Source organism: Mobula birostris, chromosome 27 (assembly GCF_030028105.1).
Source record: "Mobula birostris isolate sMobBir1 chromosome 27, sMobBir1.hap1, whole genome shotgun sequence".
Lineage (NCBI taxonomy): Eukaryota > Metazoa > Chordata > Chondrichthyes > Myliobatiformes > Myliobatidae > Mobula > Mobula birostris.
The window spans coordinates 26,729,219-26,749,056 of NC_092396.1; the positions used below are offsets into that span (position 1 = coordinate 26,729,219).

A 19,838-nucleotide genomic window follows, 5' to 3' on the forward strand; every position below is an offset into this window, starting at 1 on the left:
ACAACAGCATTGATGGAGAAGTATCCTGGGGTCCAGGGTCCCTTGCTTCCTGAAAGTGGCTGTACAGGTTGATAGGGTGGTAATGGGATGTACAGCATGCCTGCCTTTATTAGCCGAGGCACTGAGTTCAAAAGTTGGAAAGTTATGCTGAAGATTTATAAAACTCTAGCTAGGTCGCATCCAGAGTACTGTATTCAATTCTGTTTCCTTCATATTAGGAAGGATGTGGAGGCTTTGGAGAAGTGCAGAAGTTCACCAAGATGCTGGATGTTGTCTCGATTACAGGGCATTAAGTATAAAAGGGAGACTGGACAAATTCCAGTTGCTTTGTCTGGAGTGGAAGGCTGAGGGGAGATATGATTATGAGACCCATAGATAGACAGCCAATATGATTTTCCCAGGGTCAAAATGCCTAATCCTAGAGGTTAGGCATTTAGGATGATAGGCGGCAAGTTCAAGGAAATGTGCAAGACTAGACATACAAAATGCTGGAGGAACTTAGCAGGTCAGGCAGCACCTATGGAAATGAGTAGACAGTCGACACTTTGGGCCACAACCCTTCTTCAGGACTGAAAAGGAAGGAGGAAGATACCAGAATAAAAAGGTGGGGGGGGAGAGAAGAGAGAAGAAGGAGACCAGCTGGAAGGTGATAGATGAAGCCAGGTAGGTGGAAAAGGTCAAAGGCTGGAGAAGTAGCAATCTGGTAGGAGAGGAGAATGGATCATGGGAGAAAGAGAAGGAGAAAGGGACTCAGGGGGAAGTGATAGGCAGGTGAGAAAAGATAAAAAGGTCAGAGTGGTGAATAAAAGAAAGGGGGGAGTGGTATTTGTTTACCAGAGGTGAAATCGATATATGTCCCATCAGGTAGACATCTGCCCAGACGGAACATAAAGTGTTGCTCCTCCACCCTGAGGGTGGCCTTATCTTGGACCGACAAGTTGGAATGGGAACGGGAATTAAAATGCTTGGCCACCAATTTACCATGGGCTTCACTCATGTAGGAGGCTGCATCAGCAGCACCAGATACAATGGATGATACCAGCAGATTCGTAGGTGAAGTGTTGCCTCACCTAGAAGGACTGCCCGGGGCCCTGAATGGAGGCAAGAGAGATTAGTGGGAAGGTAGGACAAATGGACAAAGGAATCGTGGAGGGAACAGTCCCTGTAGAAAGTGGGGCGGGGGGGGGTGGTGGTGGGGAAGAGAGGGAGGGTGGAGATAAATATGTGTTTAGTGGTAGGATCCTTTTGGAGATGGTGGAAGTTGCGGAGGATAATGTGCTGGATGCAGAGGCTTATTGGGTGATAGGTAAGAACAAGAGGAACTCTATCACTATTGAGGCAGTGGGAATATGGGTAGGTGAAGATGGAGGAAATGGAGAAGATGAGGGTGAGGGCATCATCAATAGTGGGAGGAGGGAAACCCTGTTCTTTAAAGGAGGTAATCTCTGATGTCCTGGAACAGAAAGCCGCGCCTGGGAACAGATGCGGCGGAAGTGAGGAAAATGAAAAAAGGGAATAACTTTTGTACAAGAGATAGGGTGGGAAGAAGTATAGTCGAGATAACTGTGGGAATCAGCAAGTTTATAAAAGATAAAAGCTGACAGCTTGTCTCCAGAGATGGAGATAGACAGAGATTGAGAGAGGGGAGAGAGGTGTCAGAGGTGGACCAAGGCTTATGGATTTTGAAATTCATAGGTGTGACAAAACATTATTTTATTCCTAAAAGTGAGTAAAAATTCAGTCCATATTTAAAGCAACGTAAAATTTCAATTAAATTTAGGTTGCATCACCCACAGTAAGTGGACACAGGGGTTGCCATGTATTTAAAACCATTACTAGTTTACTTAGGTCAAATTTAAGTTGACCTCCATGTTCTTATACAATTCAAAAAAGGAAGATTTGTACCTATTATTGGAATTCTTCAGTTCTTATAAAAATTTCTTCAACTTAGCCGAAATTAGCTGCACTGTTTGACTCCTGCCTCTCCCTACTTCCCCAGCCCCCACCTCCTTCTAAACTCTCAACAGAAAAATATCCTCTTCAGAAGGATTTTTATAACAAGTTCCATCCATCGACTTACAATAAAATGATGAGGAGATGATGAAGGCTCCTATTGCAAACTAAATGTAAAGAGTAGATGTACCAAGGTGGCTATAAAAGGAGTCAGTCACTTGTGCATGTCCTGCACAAATCCTGCTTCAAGAGGGTGATAAGGAACTGATCAGACTTGAATTGGTAAGGAAACTATGGGGATGCAATTTGGTATTTTAACAAAATGCCAACAATTTACCTGGACAACTGATGCTGATGATGATGATCCCTGGTTTTCCTGGTCATCTTCCATCTCACTGTCATTGCTATCAGTAACTGCCGGAGCCCCACTTCGTGTAACAGCACCTGTTCGCGTTTCCTTAGTCTTTCCCATGTATCTCTCGGATCTTTTTTGTTTGACCACACTTGTCTTCCTCTGCCAAACAACTTTCTTATTCTTCATTCGGAGGTACAGCCGCGGTGAAGTCATAGTAGAGGTGGTAGAAGAACGCTGCCTGGGATCTGCCTTTAACCTCTTTCCCTCTGCTGGTGAGATTTTAGCTGACCTCACTGGACTTGCAGTCCTGGAAGCAATCGGAGATGTGTTGGGCTTCTTTGATTTTACTGAAGGCATGGGTTTCATACGCTGCTGTAACTTTGGGGCTGAAGAAACAGACTCGGTTTGTAAAGGTCCCAACATCCTTCCCCTCCTTTTTCCCAAGAGAACTGGTGTACTCTGTAACTTGATCTCAGTATCTGCGGTCCTCCTGCGCTGGCCACCTCCCTTATCACTGCTGGCTGGGGAGTGAGAGCTCGACCCTTTGGCAGGAGGGGATGCTGGTTTCTTGGGACAACTATATGTTACATGTTTGTTCAGACTTCCTAAGTAAGTGAATTCTTTCTCACAATAAGGACAATTATGGCTTTCTGAGCTCCTGCTTTTTAACATGGCTTTCTCCTTTGCAGATGAACGGTTCTTCTGTGAGATTGCCTTTTGCACTAATTTGTTCTTCCGATTTTTCAGATCATTCATCTTGATTTTGTTCAAGGTCATTTTTGGCTTTGTCTCAGTTTCAAAGTTAAGCCTTTTTGGCTGGCCCATCCTTCGGATGGTGTTCTGTTTGACTGGCTCTGCAGCTATTGCCCCATTTTTCTTCCAGACCTTCCTTTTCAGTGGGATTGCGTTTTTTTTGGGGGTGTAGCGTTTCTTGTCACTGGCAGATGCACAGGCCAGGATGTGCTTGTGAAGTGCAGGCATGTTGTCAAAGCTTTTGCCACATTTTGTGCAGTGAATGGCTGTACTAAAAGTTTGAGGGATGTTGTGTGTGGTAAAATTTACAGCTGATGACACTGCACTGGCATAATTACGGTTATGATATTGAAATGGAGGGGGCTTGAAGCTAGGGTAACGTTGATTAAGACCCATACGGACATCAGGGCCCTTTGGTTTTATCCCAGATGCCATCACCTTTATTGTAGTGTACAGCTCCTCTGTTAAATCACTAGAATCATCATCATCCTCTGCTCCCTCTTGTGGTGCTGGTGCTGGTGGTGATGGTGGTGTGGAACTTTCTCCGATAGACTGGCTTAGACAGCTGGTGGCCTTGCCTGGGTCTGTGAAGTTCTGGGGTCTCAGTATTCCATTTTCTAATTCTATGTGTGAGCACTGTTGGCCAGGATGTAGATCACTTTGATGGTGCTGTAAATTGCAAAGGAATGCAAACTCCTTCTTGCAAACAGAGCACACAAAGATCTTGCCCACTCCATGCAAAGAAGACCGGTGCTCAGACAATGCAGTTGACTCTTTGAAGAGCTGCACACAAAACTCACATTTGAAAGGCCATTCCTCAGCATGAACCAACAAATGCTGGGCAAGATCCTTGATGGAAAGGAAAGGAGCTTCACAGACATTGCATTGGAAACTTTTAGTGAATGCTGGCTCAGGTTTTTCTTCTTGTTCTGCGGGCTGAGAGTTTTCTGTACTCTCCTGCTCTTCAGTGCAGTTTTTAATGAGCGTTTCTTGGGGGGACTCTGGTTCAATGGTGGGTGGATGGTTATTGTTCAATTCGCGTTCGCTGTCTGTATCTGGATAGCCTTCATCTTTAACTTCTTCTTTAATGTTTATGCTGACTGGTGACAAAGCTGGAGTTATCGACTGCAGGACTTGGGTTACAGACTCCGGTAGGGGTGAAGGGACAGAGAGGACTGGAGGAGGGGGAGAAGGAGCAGGGGTTGTTACTGGAGTTGGGGTTGTAGCCGAAGGTGGGGTTGAGACAGGATTAGGTGGTACCTCTACTTCTAGACATGGCTGAGGACTGTCCTCAGAGTCTTGATTCATTGTGCCATTATACTCATTCATAAGTACTTTCTCTAATACAGAGGTTGTAGGTTTCTTCTTTTTACTGCCACATGAAACTTGAGCACCAGCAACTCCCATTTCCTCTTTGACTTCATTTTCACTGCACAATTTCTTATGCAAACTCAAATCTAAGATGGTTATTCCAGGCCCTTCCACTTCTGTTTTTATATCAGACTGCAATTTAAAACCACTGGACAGATCCAGAGGCTGGTGGGTACAGAGATTAGTCACAGGTCGATTTGGTGCATATTCCTTAGAAGCTGTTATTTTACACATTTCAAGACTCATTGGACTGAGGTTTTCATCTCGGCTGGAGAGACTCCAGGCAGGAGAACTACTCTGGCTTTCGATTTTTGCTGCTTTCAAACCAGGAACATTTTCATTCCATATACGTATAAAATCAGAGTCCTTTCCTGTGCTGCTTAGTACTGGACTATGCTGTGGTGAATTTGGTGGTGAACTTGTTCTCCTCTTGAATCGACCAAATCCCATTGGTGCTGCTGTTGAGGTTGACGGACCAATTGAGGCATCTGGAAACAAAGTTGACCTGGGTGAATTATTTTCTTGTATCTGAAGGAGCTGCTTGAGCTTGGAAGATAAGCTACATTTCTCCTGATGTCCACTCAAACTGCTGGTCTGACCAGTAAGAGACTGACCGCAAAATGGTGAGACAACTGGTGATATGGTTTCGACACTAACTTCAGTTTTCGCCTTTGGAAATGGTGGAGGGCTGGTGGTCCGCCTTCTTTTGGGACATTTCAAATCACTGTCTTTCAGTTCATTCAGAAGAGATTGGGATACTGAAACTTGTGTCATGGTCTTAAGATTCTGTGGTGATTCATCTGTCACAGGATACAGCACAGAAGGCAGTCCAAAAGGATTCGTGCAAGCAGTGTCAACCTCAATCACCTCACAGTTGCTAGTACTGCTGTTTGATTCAATTTTCCCATCAATATAGTAGTTCAAGTTTTCAGAGATGTTACTGGAAACATCCATGATGTATGCCTGACATTCATCAGTCTCTTCATCCTCCTCCTCATCTTCATCATCGTCTTCAGTTTCTGTGCTTGTAACATGAAGCCCACCAGCAGCCCTGGCTTGCTCAGAGGTTAGATCGTGATCTTCTGCGGAACCCTTCCGTCTCATTTTAATGCCCTTAGCCAAGAGGTGACGCTCGTGGATACGGCGCTGGTGCCGCCGCAAGTTTGTGTAAGAGCCAAAAGTCTTTTTGCACAGTTTGCAAGGATGTTGGATTTTTGGTTCAGAACTCTTTAAGGCAGAATTGTCCAGATTTGGGCCTAAAGTCTCAGAATCCGTTTTCAGAGCTGTTGGGCTTTCCAGTCTACTTGAAGGATCAGGACAGATGTCAACTGCTGTTTTATCAAAATCAAAATCACCCTTTTGGTGTTGTCCTGATATGTTCACTTTTAACACAGGCTTTTTCTTGGGCCCAGCTTCATGACGTCGCTCATGGCGTCTCATATTGATGTGGGTGCCAAAGGCTTTACCACAATACCGGCACTTGAACGTGAATCCTTCTGTTGATACGTGGATGTGCTGGTGACGTTCCAGACCTTGCTTTGTGGTAAATCTGCGCTCACAATTTTTGCAGGGAAACATGTGTGTTTCTTCAATGTCTTGCATTCCGTTCTGATCTCCTTTTGGTTTCTGCTTCAGAGATTTAATAGGAATCTTCTTTTTTGAGAGATTTTCAATAGAATTTTCTTCAGATGTCATTTCTGTCTCCAGAGACATCTGTAGGTCCTTTGGCTGAGCCATAACCTTCTGAGTAACGATTCTGTGAACTAATATTCTCTGCTCTGATGAATTGGTTCGTGAGGCACAAGTTTCATGCTTCTGATAACCTGATTAAAAGAGCACAATTACTATAAAGCAACTTTAACACAGTCATTCTTGCACTATCAATTTCCCCTCTTGCACAAATATTTATATTACAGATTTAGCAAGATTAATGAAAACCAATCTTTCCAATAAACCGAAGTATTTAAGGACAAATGTAGCTCAGATTAGATACCCAACTTTAATATTACATCAAGTTTGAGTGGAAACTAGACACTAGACATGGAACAAACATAATTAATATTTAGAACAAGAACTACATATAGCGACACGGCAGTGTAGTCATTAGCACAACGCTCTACAGTACCAGCATCCCCAACTCCTGCTGCTCTCTGTAAGGAGTTGGTACGTTCTCCCCATGGTGGGTTTCCCCCAGGTACTCCTACTTCCTCCCACAGTCCAAAGTCATATCGGTTGACAGGTTAACTGACCATTATAAATTATCCCGCGATTAGGCTAGGGTTAAATAGCGGCTGCCGGGTGGCGCGGCTTGTAGGGCTGGAAGGGCCTACTCCGCATTGTAATTCAAATTAAAAAATTAAAATCCTTCCTTCAGTTTAACTTAGCTCGCACCCAATTATGTGTATTTCATAGGTAAACTGGATAATCCAACTATTACCTTTATACCTAGCAACAGAATTAGGTAGCACGTGCACAATAGTTTAAGGCACGACGTTCCTTTCCAAAATCAACACCTGTACATTATAAATTTGAGATGTTCAAGGATCGAGACACATAGATGAAGTGCATAACACTTGGCTCTTTCATTTCTAGATTTAGCTTTCTTCCACACCCAAATGATTTTGCAGTAACCCGTAGATTAAGATTGAGCCAATAGAATCCAGCGCTGAAGATTGCTAAATTCAAACGCATTTAACTTGGTGAACCAAATATTTTTGAAGTAGCACCGTTAGTTAGAATGACCATTAACTCTAGTTATGCAGTTCTATACATTTAATGCCAGCTACCACTGCTGGTTTCTGGCTTCATTTTGCATGTTGACTTTACAGTGAGGAATGATGGAATGCACAGTGTATTTCTTTGTCTGAAGTGCCAGAAGTTTGCAGGTAAAGTTACCTTTGAAATTATGTAGCCATTTAGTGGACATTGAGAAAAGTTCCAAGAGAGAAATAAAAATATATGGGAAACAGGGAAGCATAAACATAAATGTGATATATATCATCTAGATTTCAGTAAATTGTAAATTAATATGGTTACCTGATTTACCTACAATTATAATCAAGGAATATTTTCTGTCATTCTAAAGTTTATTTGATGGGTGGTTTTAGATGTGTCTCTGATTAGGGCAACAGCTGAAACAACCTGAGATGAGTTGAAACATCTCGGAACAACACTAAATTGCTGAAAAGCAGGTTCCCTTCCAACAGGGTGGTATTAGTATACTAAATTGCATCTAGTGATAATACTGGTTGTGCAACCTCAGAAAAAAAATGTATACAAGTTAAACAACATGGATCAGTCATTTTGCAAGTAACCATGATTCCAAATCTTCAAGTTGGAAATCCAATGATCAAGTTAGAGATTTAATCTTTGGATAGAACCAAAGATCCAATGTGAAGAAATAATATGTCTTTAAAATATGTACCATGAAATTTTCTGTTTGAACTAGCTAAATAGATTCTATCATTGATCATGCAGCATTTCAAGCACAGGGCTCCTTTTTTAACACTGGAAGATAACTAGTTGTTTCAGACTGTTATGTGGAAGTAACTACAACACCAAGGTAGTTATTAGGATATTATAAAGAAATTGCTCAAAAATCTGAAAAAATAATGTGCAAAGTATCAACTCTTCTAATCATAAAACTACAATACACTTTTAAATTTTAAGCGGCTGTCCAAGCCTATACATTGACATCTATGAAAAGAAGCCCCACAGGCTAGGAATTAGGTTTGTTGGAAACTATCTATCAACTAGTTAAAACCAAATGCTTCAGAAAAGAGAAGTGGAGGACCAAAAAAAAAATGTTTACTATTGTGTAATGCTTGCCAATTAAAACTGGGTGGAAAATAATGAACACTGAGGGACGACTTGTTCTCATCTGGTACCATTGTAATGTCATTTTCCTGAACGGTAACTGATTGCAGAAACACATTCTCAAAGGCTATTACAGCTGGCATTACTCAGTTCTCTGCATTTTCCAACAAGTACAACACTAAGACTGTAAAGGAAGTCACAAATATAACAATTGGACACCTAGTTATTATACAACAAAATGCACTTTGCAGATACGTACAACTGAAAAGGGATTCATCTAAGTTTACCTTTGACCGTTTGAACCAATAAGTGAACCAATAACCAATCCAGATTAGTTAGCAATATCAAATAGAGACAAAGGTCGTTTTGATGCTTATATTTTAAAAGCAATACTACACACAAAAAAAAACTTTAAAAGCATGTTAGGACTTGTATGTTGTAATTGTTCCAGATCAGCTTTGTGCATGGCAATGAAGTTGCCTATTCTATTTTCAAACCCCTCCTTTTCCTCCATGCATTCTTTATAAATACTTAGCTATTTAATGCTTAAGCTATTTTGTAGCACTTTCCTTGCAGGCCAGCAGGAAAGGATTTGGTATTCTAATAACTCATTAACATTTTCCTCCAACTTTTCATACTGTCTTCAATTTATCAACTAATGGAGATAATTTTTCACAATTTACTTTCTTAATTACTTCTATAACATTGGGCACCTCTATTGAATCTTTCCCACCCTACAGATTAATTAACCTTTGTTGTATCTTGTAGCTCCAATTGTGTTCCTGAAATGTGATGCCTTAAACTGCATACAGTACTCCAACTAGAGTGTTAATGATAAATCAAACACATCCAATAACACAGTGTACCTACTCATTTAAAAAAAAGACCTTTGGTCTGCATCCTGCTCTTAAAATGTTTCTTTTTTAAAAAAAACTCTCGTTCCTTTACTCTGAAGAGATTGAAGTGTGATGTTTTTCTCAAAACATATTTCATACTTTTCTGCATTGAACTGCCGTTGGTATCTGTTTGCCCACAGTTACTAGACCCACATATTGCTGAAATCAAATGCATTCCTCATGTGGAAGATGAAGAAAAATCCTCCCTGGGTTTTAATTAGCTACAGGCCCACAGAATCATCATAGTCAGAACAGGAAGACATTTGTTCTATCATGCTTGTGCTGACTGAAGATAGATTAAAAATAGCTAATGTGCTCTTCCTTTGTAGCTTTCATTTTTTTCCTCCCTTTGTATATTGTTTTGAATCTTATCCATGGATCTATTTCAACCTTACTTTCAGTGAGTGCAGCCCATAATCATAAAAATACTGAACTAAAGACTAAAGATTTTAGTACCACTTGTTCTTTCATCAATCAAAATTCTGCCACCCTCTAGTTACCAACTATACTGCTACTGAACAATATTTAGTTTACTATTCAAGTTTCTGAAAACCTGTATCAAATTCCTTTTAATCTTAAGCAACACACACAAAATGCTGGAGGAACTTAGCAGGTCAGGCAGTATCCACAGAAAAGAATAATTACTTTTCAAGCCAAGGCCGTTAATCAGGACTGTAAAGGAAGGGGGAAGACACCAGAATGAAAAGGTGGGGGGAAGGGAAGGGAAGGATAGCTCGAAGGTGATAGGTGAAGCCAGGTGGGTGGAGGAGGAGGGATCTGATAGGAGAGGAGAGTGGACCATAGGAGAAAGGGAAGGAGGACAGGAACTAAGGATATGTGTTAGGCAGGTGAGAAATAGAAGGGGGAGGGATTTTTTTTAATACCACAAGGAGAAAATTATATTCATGCCATCAGGTTGGAGGCTACCTAGAACGAATACAAAGCGTTGTTCCTCCTTTTAATCTTTTCTAAGAAACAACATCCAGCTTCACAAATCTCTCCTCACAAATGAATACCTTACCCTAATGTTTTCCAGTTAAATGCTTTCTGGATTTTCTTCAGAGACAATGGCCTCAAAATACTTCCTAAATTTTGGAGCCCAGAATTGAAAACAATATTCAGGTTGACAGTTCACTGGTATTTAATAGAGGGCTATGAGAAATTTTCTGACTTTAACTCTACACCTCCATTAATAAAGCCAATGTATTCAATGGTTTTTTTTAAACATTCTTCTCCAACTTACCTTCCAATTAAGGTCTGTGAAAATACATTCCAAAGCTCTGAGCTCCTATTAAAACTGCACCATTTAGCTCTATTAACTCTCATAAATCTTCTGCCCATAATACACAAGTTTTACGTGCAAATTCTCTGCCCATTTTACCTTGCCCAATTCCTAAGCCGATTAATATTCTTCTCATTTACCACACTCCAGTAAATGTGCACAAAGGCAAGTCCAAACCATGCTCGTTGTGACCTGCATCGTGGTCAGAGAAGGTACCTACACAAAGTACTATAGATGAATGACAAATGGCCACATGGGCACAACACCATGTAGCATTGGTACTTGTGCAGCAGGTTCAAGTAGGAAGAATGGGAAGGGAAGGATGATAGAAAATTAAAAATACATTTCATTCACTCAATTATCTCTAATGATGCAACAATATCAACAGCAGCTTTGTATTTACCTTGCACAAGTCCTTCCTCAGTTCCTAATTTCTGCCGCCGAGATTTCTTCTTTCCTGAAAGTACAATTATAAAAAAAATCAAGAAATAAATCAATGCTCTTTTCATCCATTTTTCCACATCAACATTCTAATTTAGAGTTATCTGTGAGCAATGGCGCAGTTGTTTCTAGAGGGAAAAACAAATGTTGCTATCTTGACCTAGCCTTGGATTTCCTTATTTTGGACTGAACCAAAGGGAACCGCTCTGCATACAAGATCCTTATCAGTCAAAAAGAGTAGTCTATCTTCCTGCAAGTGGCCTATGGTATGTGAAATGCATTACTTTCACTTGTATTTCACAGAATCCCTTTGTTTTTCCAACGCCTGCAATTTGCTGCCAGAGAAATCCAAGGCAAAAAAAGACTTTAAAAAATCCACCACGTGGAACAAATGAAATTGGCTTTCAGAACATTTCAATAGTGCAGGGATGATAGGGATTAATGTTAAGTACCTGCCAACATAACAATTTATAGAAACTGAACATTAATACTTTGAAGGCAGTGTCAGATAAAGCTTTGAGAGTCTGCTATCTGTACTTTAAGTATACCTACCTTTTAATAATGCCACCATTCTTAAACTAAATTCTATAACATTACAGAGCATCCTGACTGGCTGCATCACTGCCTGGTATGGGAATTGTATGTCCCTCAATCGCATGACTCTACTGAGAATGGTGTTGACAGCTCAGCGCATCTGTAGATGTGAACTCTCCACTATTCGGGACATTTATAGAGACAGGTGTGTAAGAAGGGCTCGAAGGATCATTGGGGACCTGAGTCATCCCAATCACAAACTGTTCCAGCTGCTACCATCCGGGAAATGGTACCGCAGCATAAAAGCCAGCACGAATAAGCACCAGGACAGCTTCTTCCACCAGGTCATCAGACTGATTAATTCATGCTGTTACAACTGTATTTCTATGCTATATTGACTGTCCTGTTGTACATACTTTTTATTACAAACTGCTGTAAATTGCACATTTAGATGAACACAATGTAAAAATTTTTTACTCCTCACGTATGTGAAGGATGTAAGTAATAAAGTCAATTCAATTCAAAACAAGTCAAATCAACATGAGCCACTCCGGTGAAAATCAGAATCGAAACATTTTTTAATGTAAAAGCATTTGTAAAACATGTCCTAATTGTGATTAGCCAATTTCAACTTTATCAAAACAACTGTATTTTCGTCTCCTTAACTCACTTCTGCACAGTTTTCCCTGTTCACTCATGGATACCTTTTCGTTGCCATTCTACTTCAGAGCCAGAAGCCTTAAGATACCTCATCCAGTTGATGTTATTATTTCAAAGTTGAACCAGAAGTGGAAATATCAGCAGGGTACTTGGTTTGAGACCACTAGTCTATGCAACCCTCATTCTCCCTTTGCAGGTGGTAATACTATACTGAGTTTGGCTTACTTGGCACAACAGTAAGTGCTTAAGGACATTAAATCTAATACAGCATGCAACACCTTTACCTTTAAATAGCAATCAAACTATTGACCATGCTATTCTTCAAGATTTATTAAAACATTGCTACATTTATTTTGTACCTGATTTTCAAATTTAGCTTTCACTTGTGGAAATAAATATCAAAATCAGATTGTGACCGATAACCAATGAAATGAATGTGCGTAACAAAAAGAAAATTACCAATTCTCAAGTCACATAAATTGGAACATGGATTTAAAAGACAGATTCTAACTGATAATAAAAAGACCATTCTTTCATTTTGCCAATATGTACAATTCCTTCTCCATCTCTTTTATAGTTCATCACCACATGCGTGGATTTATACAAATTGCTTTTTCTCAAGCGAGCACCTACAGAAGCTGCTCCAAACTCTGCCTTTTATCAACAGCTGTCTCTTTGTGAAAGCATGCAGGGAGAAAACAAAGAATTCAGAAAAGTGCATCTTACAGTTTGAACTTATCTTAAATTTGCTACCCATCTCTCTTTCACTATAACTGCACTGATTTTATTTTAAGAAAATGTAATTGAAATGTTGTCTCAGCACAGTACATTGGAACACAATAAAATAACACTCAAATTTTATCTAATTGTTGATATTCGAAACATGCATAAACCCTACTTTGACACCAAACAGCACAAGACTTCTCATCAGATGGTAAGCTGTAGTGAGAATGTTGTATGGTAGCATTGCTTCTTTTTTGTCAATGTGAAATGGAGACTGACATAAAATATCAGTTCCGGAACCTGGGCCTTAGCATTCAGATCTGCAGCTGGATCTTCGACTTCCTCACAGACAGGACCAAGGCTGTAAAAATAGGGGACAAGCTCTCCTCTACAATCACTCTGAGCACCAGTGCCCCACAAGGCTGTGTACTCAGCCCCCTGCTGTACTCACTGTACACCCATGATTGTGTAGCCAAGTTTCCATCAAACTCAATATATAAGTTGCTAATGACACAATTGTGGGCCGCATCTCGGATAATGATGAGTTTGAGTACAAAGGGGAAATTAAGAACCTGGTGGCATGGTGTGAAGAAAATAACCTATCCCTCAACATCAGCAAGATGAAGGAATTGGTTATTGACTTCCAGAAGGAGTAACAGACCACACGACCCAATTTACATCGGTGGTGCGTAAGCGGAACAGGTCAAAAGCTTTAAGTTCCTCGGGGTCAATATCACAAATGACCTGACTTGGTCCAACCAAGCAGAGTTCACTGCCAAGAAGGCCCACCAGCGCCTTTACTTCTTGACAAAGCTAAAGAAATTTGGCCTGTCCTCTAAAACCCTCACTAATTTTCACAAATACACCGTAGAAAGCATTCTTCTAGGGTGTATCACAACCTGGTATGGAAGTTGCCCTGTCCAAGACTGAAAGAAGCTGCAGAACACGGCGCAGCACATCACACAAACCAAACTTCCGTCCATGGGTTCACTTTACACCGCACGCTGTCGGAGCAGTGCTGCCAGGATAATCAAGGACACGACCCACCCAGCCAACATACTTTTCGCCCCTCTTCCCTCCAGGAGAAGGCTCAGGAGCTTGAAGACTCGTACGGCCAGATTTGGGAACAGCTTCTTTCCAACTGTGATAAGACTGCTGAACGGATCCTGACCCGGATCTGGGCCGTACCCTCCAAATATCTGGACCTGCCTCTCAGTTTTTTTGCACTACCTTACTTTCTATTTTTCTATTTATGATTTATAATTTAAAATTTTAATATTTACAAATTTTAACTATTTTTAATACTTGTAATCCTGGGAGTGGGAAGCACAGAATCAAATATCGCCGTGATGATTATACGTTCTAGTATCAATTGTTTGGCGACAATAAAGTATAAAGTATATCCTATAGATTTATCCACAGAGCTTGTTTATGATATTTTGGTCTATTTTGATCAGAATATTTAGGTTTATAAAATAATAGCAGAAGATGCTGGAAACAGTAAGGCAGTGTGTGTAAAATGAGAAATTGTTAATCATTTGTCTTTGAATGCAAACTCTGTTTCTCCTTCCACAGATACTTGATGAACTGCTCAGCATTTTCTGTTTTTATTTATTTCCAACCTGCATTATATTGACAATATTTATAAAATTCTGTTGTACAAAAACTGCCACCTTACCATACAGCAGTTTGTGAAGAAATTTGGGTCCTCCACAAAAAGCAGGTGGAAATAAATGGAAGTTTCCATTTATTTCACTATATGACCTCAGTGTCAAATTTTGTGGGACAGCAGCTCTATGAAGGGATTTACGATTTTCTTTTATTCATTAAAGGCACTATATGGATGAAAGTGTAAGTTTTGTGGGAAAATATTCAGAATTGCAGCTACATATTTCAGTTCTCCAAGCACGAAATGTTGCTGCAAGTACAAGACTAAGACAGTGCATTAGCGGTTATGATTGAATAGAGTTATGTATTCAATACATCACACAAGAAACATTAATTGTGAAAACTGGTAAAGTGTAGTATTAATTTAGCAGGAGATGACAGTTCAAAGTTTTAAAGTAAATTTATTTTAATCACCAGGCACGGCCCTAAGATTCATTTTCTTGCAGGCAATCACAGTAAATACAAGAAATACAATAGAATTAATGGAGGACCACACTCAACAGGATGGATAACAACCAATGTGCAAAAAAAACTGTACAAATACAGAAAGAGAAAAAAAGAAATAATAATAATAAATAAGCAATATATATTGAGAACATGAAATGAAGAGCCCTTGAAAATGATTCCATAGGATATGGCGACGAGAGGTCCCAAGTTCGAATCCAGCCAGCTCCCCTGCACACTTTCCATCCGTGTTGGGTTACGAGCTGGTGAAACTCACCTGGCAGAAGGCAATGGCAAACCACTGCTGTAACTTGCCTCGTACGCGGTTCCCTACTACGTCAGAGAGGCGTGGAAGGAAGTCCTCCACTAACCAGAGAAACTCCAGATGCCATGTACCTTTCCTTTCCTTCAGTGATGGGGCAAGTGAAGTTCAGTGAAATTACCCCCTCTGGCTTGAGAGTCTGATGGTTGAGATGTAATAACTGTTCCTGAACCTGGTGGGGAGAGTCTTGAGGCTCCTGTACCTTCTTACTGAGCCAGCAGCAAGAAGAGAGCAAGGCCTATTTGCTGGTGGTCCTTGATGATGGATGCTGTTTTCCTGTGACAGTACTGTGTAGATATTCTCAATGGTTGGAAGGGCTTTACCCGTGATGGACTGGGCTGCATCCATTATTTTTTGTAGGTTTTTCCATGCAAGGACATTGGTGTTTCCATACCAGACCATGATGCAACCAGTCAATATACTCTCACCACACATCTATAGAAATTTGTTCCAAGTTTTAGATGACATACCAAATCTTTGCAAATGCCCAAGAAAGTCGAGGTGTGCTGTATTTTCTTTGTAATAGCACTTATGTGCTGGAGCCAAGACAGATCCTCTGAAATGATAACACTGAGGAATTTAAAATTGCTGATCCTCTCTACCTTAGATCCCCTGATGAGGACTGGCTTATGGACCTCCAGTTTCCTCTTCCTGGAGTCAATAATCATATCCTTGGTCCTGCTGATATTGTGAAGTTGTTGTGGCACCACTCAGCCAGATTTTCAACCTCCCTCCTATATTTTAGATTATGAAGACACGTAGTCCCCTTTTATTGTCATTTAGTAATGCATGCATTAAGAAATGATACATAATTTCCTCCGGCGTGATATCACAAAACACAGGACAGACCAAGACTGAAAAAACTGACAAAACCAACAAAACCATATAATTATAACATATAGTTACAAACAGTGCAACAATACCATAACACGCAGACGGGAGAAGGAAGAAAAACTCTCCCTGCCATGCCGACCACAATCCAACTCTGAGTCATCCGAAAACTTTGAGCTCTGATCAGCTCTCCGACACCGAGTACTGAGCGCCATCTCTGTCCGAACGATTCAACCTCCTTCTCGGTCGCCAAAAGCAGGCAAGGCCGGGGATTTTGAGGCCTACCCTCCAAAAGATTCCCGACCACACAGTAACAACAGCAGCAAACGGGCGTTTCAGAAATTTCTCCAGATGTTCCTCTGTGCTTTCACGTCCATTCTCCATCAAATCAGAACTATCTATATGTTGATTTGTCACCACCTTTGATTCAGCCAATGCCAGTGGTGTCACCGGCAAATTTAAATATTGCATTGGAGGTGTGCTTAACTTCACGGTCATAAATATAAAGCTATTAGAACGGGAGGCTAAGCACACAGCCTTGTAGTGCACCTATAATCATGGAGATTGTGGTGAGGGTGTTGCCAATCTGAAGTGACTGGGGCCTGCAAGTGAAGAAATCACAGATCCAATTGCACAAAGATATATTGAGCCTTATTGAGACTAAGCTTATTGACTGGTTTTGAGGTGATGACTGTACTAAATGCTGAGTTGCAGTACTTGAAGAGCATCCTGTTAGATGCATCTTCGCCGTCTAGATGTTCACGACTGAGTGAAAATGCATCTGCTGTCGACCTGTTGGAACACCAGACAAATTGGAGCAGATCTAACTCATTTCACATGCAGGAGTTGATATGTTTCATCACTAATCTCTCAAAGCACTTCATCACAGTGAATGTAAGTAATACTGAATGATAGTCATTGAGGCAGGTTGCCTCATTCTTCTTGGGCTCCGCTTGAAGCAGGTGTGTACTACCAAAGCAAGAGCTTAAAAGTTATGAGTGAACGCTCCAGCCAGTTGATCTGCACGAGTCTTTAGTATTTAGCTAGGTATCCTGTCTAGGCTGGATGCTTTCCGTGGGTTCATCCTCTTTTAGGATGTCCCGATGTCTGCCTCAGAGACTAAATAACAGGGTCATCGGGACCTGCGGAAGTTTGTGAAGGTGCCTCCATGTTTGATGGTCAATGCAAGCATAAAAGACATCGAGCTCATCTGGGAGCAAAGCCTTGTTGTCACCTACATCTCTTGGTTTCACTTTGTAGGAGGTGATAGTACTGAAGCCCTGCCACAGCTATAGAGCATTCTTCAGTGATTCAGGTTTGGTCTGGAAATGCCACTTCGCACATGAGGTGGCTTTCCGGAAATCGTACCTGAATGCCTTGCATCTAACATCGTCGCTGTATCTGAATGCCACTGATTTACCATCCGGGTTCATCCAGGGCTTCTGGTTAGGAAAGATTTTGTGGGTGGGGGTGGGGCAAAAACACTAGGCTACAACTGTTTTTATATAAAGTCCATGACAATTGTGTATTTGTTTAGATCTTCTCATGAGTCCTTGAACACGGTCCAGTCTACCAACTCAAAGTAATCCTGAAGCTGTTCTCTAATCCTGTGCCTCTCGTGACACCTCTTTGTTGTCCTTATCCCTAGGACCTTGCTCTTTAGCCTCTGCCTGCATGCAGGTAGGACAGCTAAGTGATCAGGTTTCCTGAAAAGCAGTCTAAGCATGGAACACTAGGCATTCCTAATCATAACAGTGCTCAAGTGTATTGGGACCCCTGGGGTGCTTCAAGTGTTATGTTGATAATTGGGCAGCAATTTCTTCCAAAAAGCCATATTGAATGCCCCAACAATGATTTGAAAAGGCACCAGGGTAGATAGTTTTTGTTTGCTAATCGCACCACTCAATACATTGAGTGCTTGCTTAGCAATCTGCCTTTGGCAGTATGTAAAATGTTGTCAAGAACACAGAGAGAAACTCTCCTGGTAAGCAGTAATGTAGCAAATGATCTACCATTTGTGCTACATTTTCAATACAGATATTTGTCTCTCACTGATAGATCATTTCACAAACAGTAATCTCTTCAGTTTTGCAGTTACAACACTTACCTATGATGTAGATAACTAACATCATTATTAAAATAACGAAAATGCGATATATACAAACATACTGCAGTTCTCTTTGTTATTCTGTTAACTGAGTACAACAGGAACTTCTCTTGTCCAGTTTCTACATGTTGCAAAAATACATTCAAAATAAAATTGCCAACAAAAATACAGAATTTTTTTAAATGTATGTTTTTTGAATATATCTGTTCAGTAGAACTTAAAACTATAAAGTGCCAACAGGGCTAAAAGGTGTTTAGTGCTTTGGACTGGGTGAACTTCTATCCAAGGGCTTTACAAATATATCTATAAAGCCATTCTTTGTTGCTGGAAATAAAATAGAGGAAAAACAAATGGGATGGTGGGACTAAACAGTGTATATATTTTTAAAAAATCATTTAACCTACAGATGCAGTTCAACAACGTGGTACAAATAGCTACACTGGCAGTGACAGCAAAATGGGAGAGCGAAATGCACTGATCCTAAACCAGTAGTTGGTATGATGTTTTGCATACATCTCCCTCTTCCCAAAGTAAGGTTAACAATCTCATTTGGTGGTTTAATAACAAATGGAAATGGATAAATTACTGACAAAATTGACAATGGAGATTTTGAAAGATGTCTCTACAATTTGGTGTAAAACCAATTATTTTTAATCCTGCAAAGAGATTCCAAGTTGACCTATTCTGGCAAGGAAACAAGGAATTTTAAAAAATGTATCTAATAAATAAGAGTACTTCAGAGAGACACCCCGATTTCTTGCAGTAAACAGAAGCCATATATAAAATCTAGTTTTTCTTAAATGCCTATATTTTTGCTTATATACCTTGGCACTTGTCAAAGTGTGATCCCAACTGTTTACCATGTGGACTGTAGCGTGCTTCTTGGTGAAGTTCCTGTTTGCATATTGGACAGCAGTTCTGCCATTTCCTTAACATTTGTATGTTGTTGTTGCACTTAAAAAAAAACATGGCTGAGTTGTCACCCAGCATGGATGGAAAGCATGCAATGGGCCAGATGGATTCGAACCCAGGACCATTTGCCTCAAAGTCCAGTGCTGATGCCACTACACCATCGACTGGTTAATGTGCTTCTTTACAAGCGATATATCAGTCTCCTCAGTTTTAGGAAGCAGACTGAATGTATGGTTTTCTTCAATTTGAAGCTAATAAATATCAGATAGTGACTGAGAAGAGATTATGCTGTATGACTGGAGGGGTTCCATGCAATCTTTTTCATTTGTTAAGATCTAGTTAACTGTGGGGATTCATACAAATCTCCTGCTGCACAACTGAGGAACCAGCAAGGTGGTCAATATGAACAGACTGCTGCTCAAATAAATTAGTTTCCTTTTTAATGCCACCTTTCTCAAAAAGACATTGCTTCAGTAAATGAAAATACACTTTAACAGAATAAAATATTTGCAGGCTTGTGTTCCGTCAGCTGATGTGAACTGGACAGTTAAGAAATGCAATATTTAAGATAAAAAACAAAATACTGTAGACAGGAAATGTGAAGTTAGCACTTTGAGACAATAACCTGAAATGTTAACTTGATTCTTTTCTTCTCATAACTAGTCGGGCAGCATGACTACAGAATTTTCTGTTTTAGATTATTCATTAACAGTCTTTTGAGTTGAGGATAGGAGTGGACTATGAGCAAACAGATTTTTATTAATCAACAC

General features: G+C 40.4%; 1 protein-coding gene across 2 annotated transcripts in view; it reads right to left on the reverse strand.

Annotated features, from left to right (window-relative positions):
- prdm2b (PR domain containing 2, with ZNF domain b) overlaps positions 1–19,838 on the reverse strand; it is a 204,715-nt gene that overhangs the window by 5,894 nt on the left and 178,983 nt on the right. For both annotated transcript variants that reach the window (XM_072244843.1, XM_072244844.1), the window contains 2 exons: positions 10,830–10,883; positions 2,291–6,255 (listed from right to left, as the gene is read on the reverse strand). In XM_072244843.1, the coding sequence (XP_072100944.1) occupies positions 2,291–6,255; positions 10,830–10,883 (4,019 nt within the window). The remainder of the gene's footprint in view (positions 1–2,290; positions 6,256–10,829; positions 10,884–19,838) is intronic.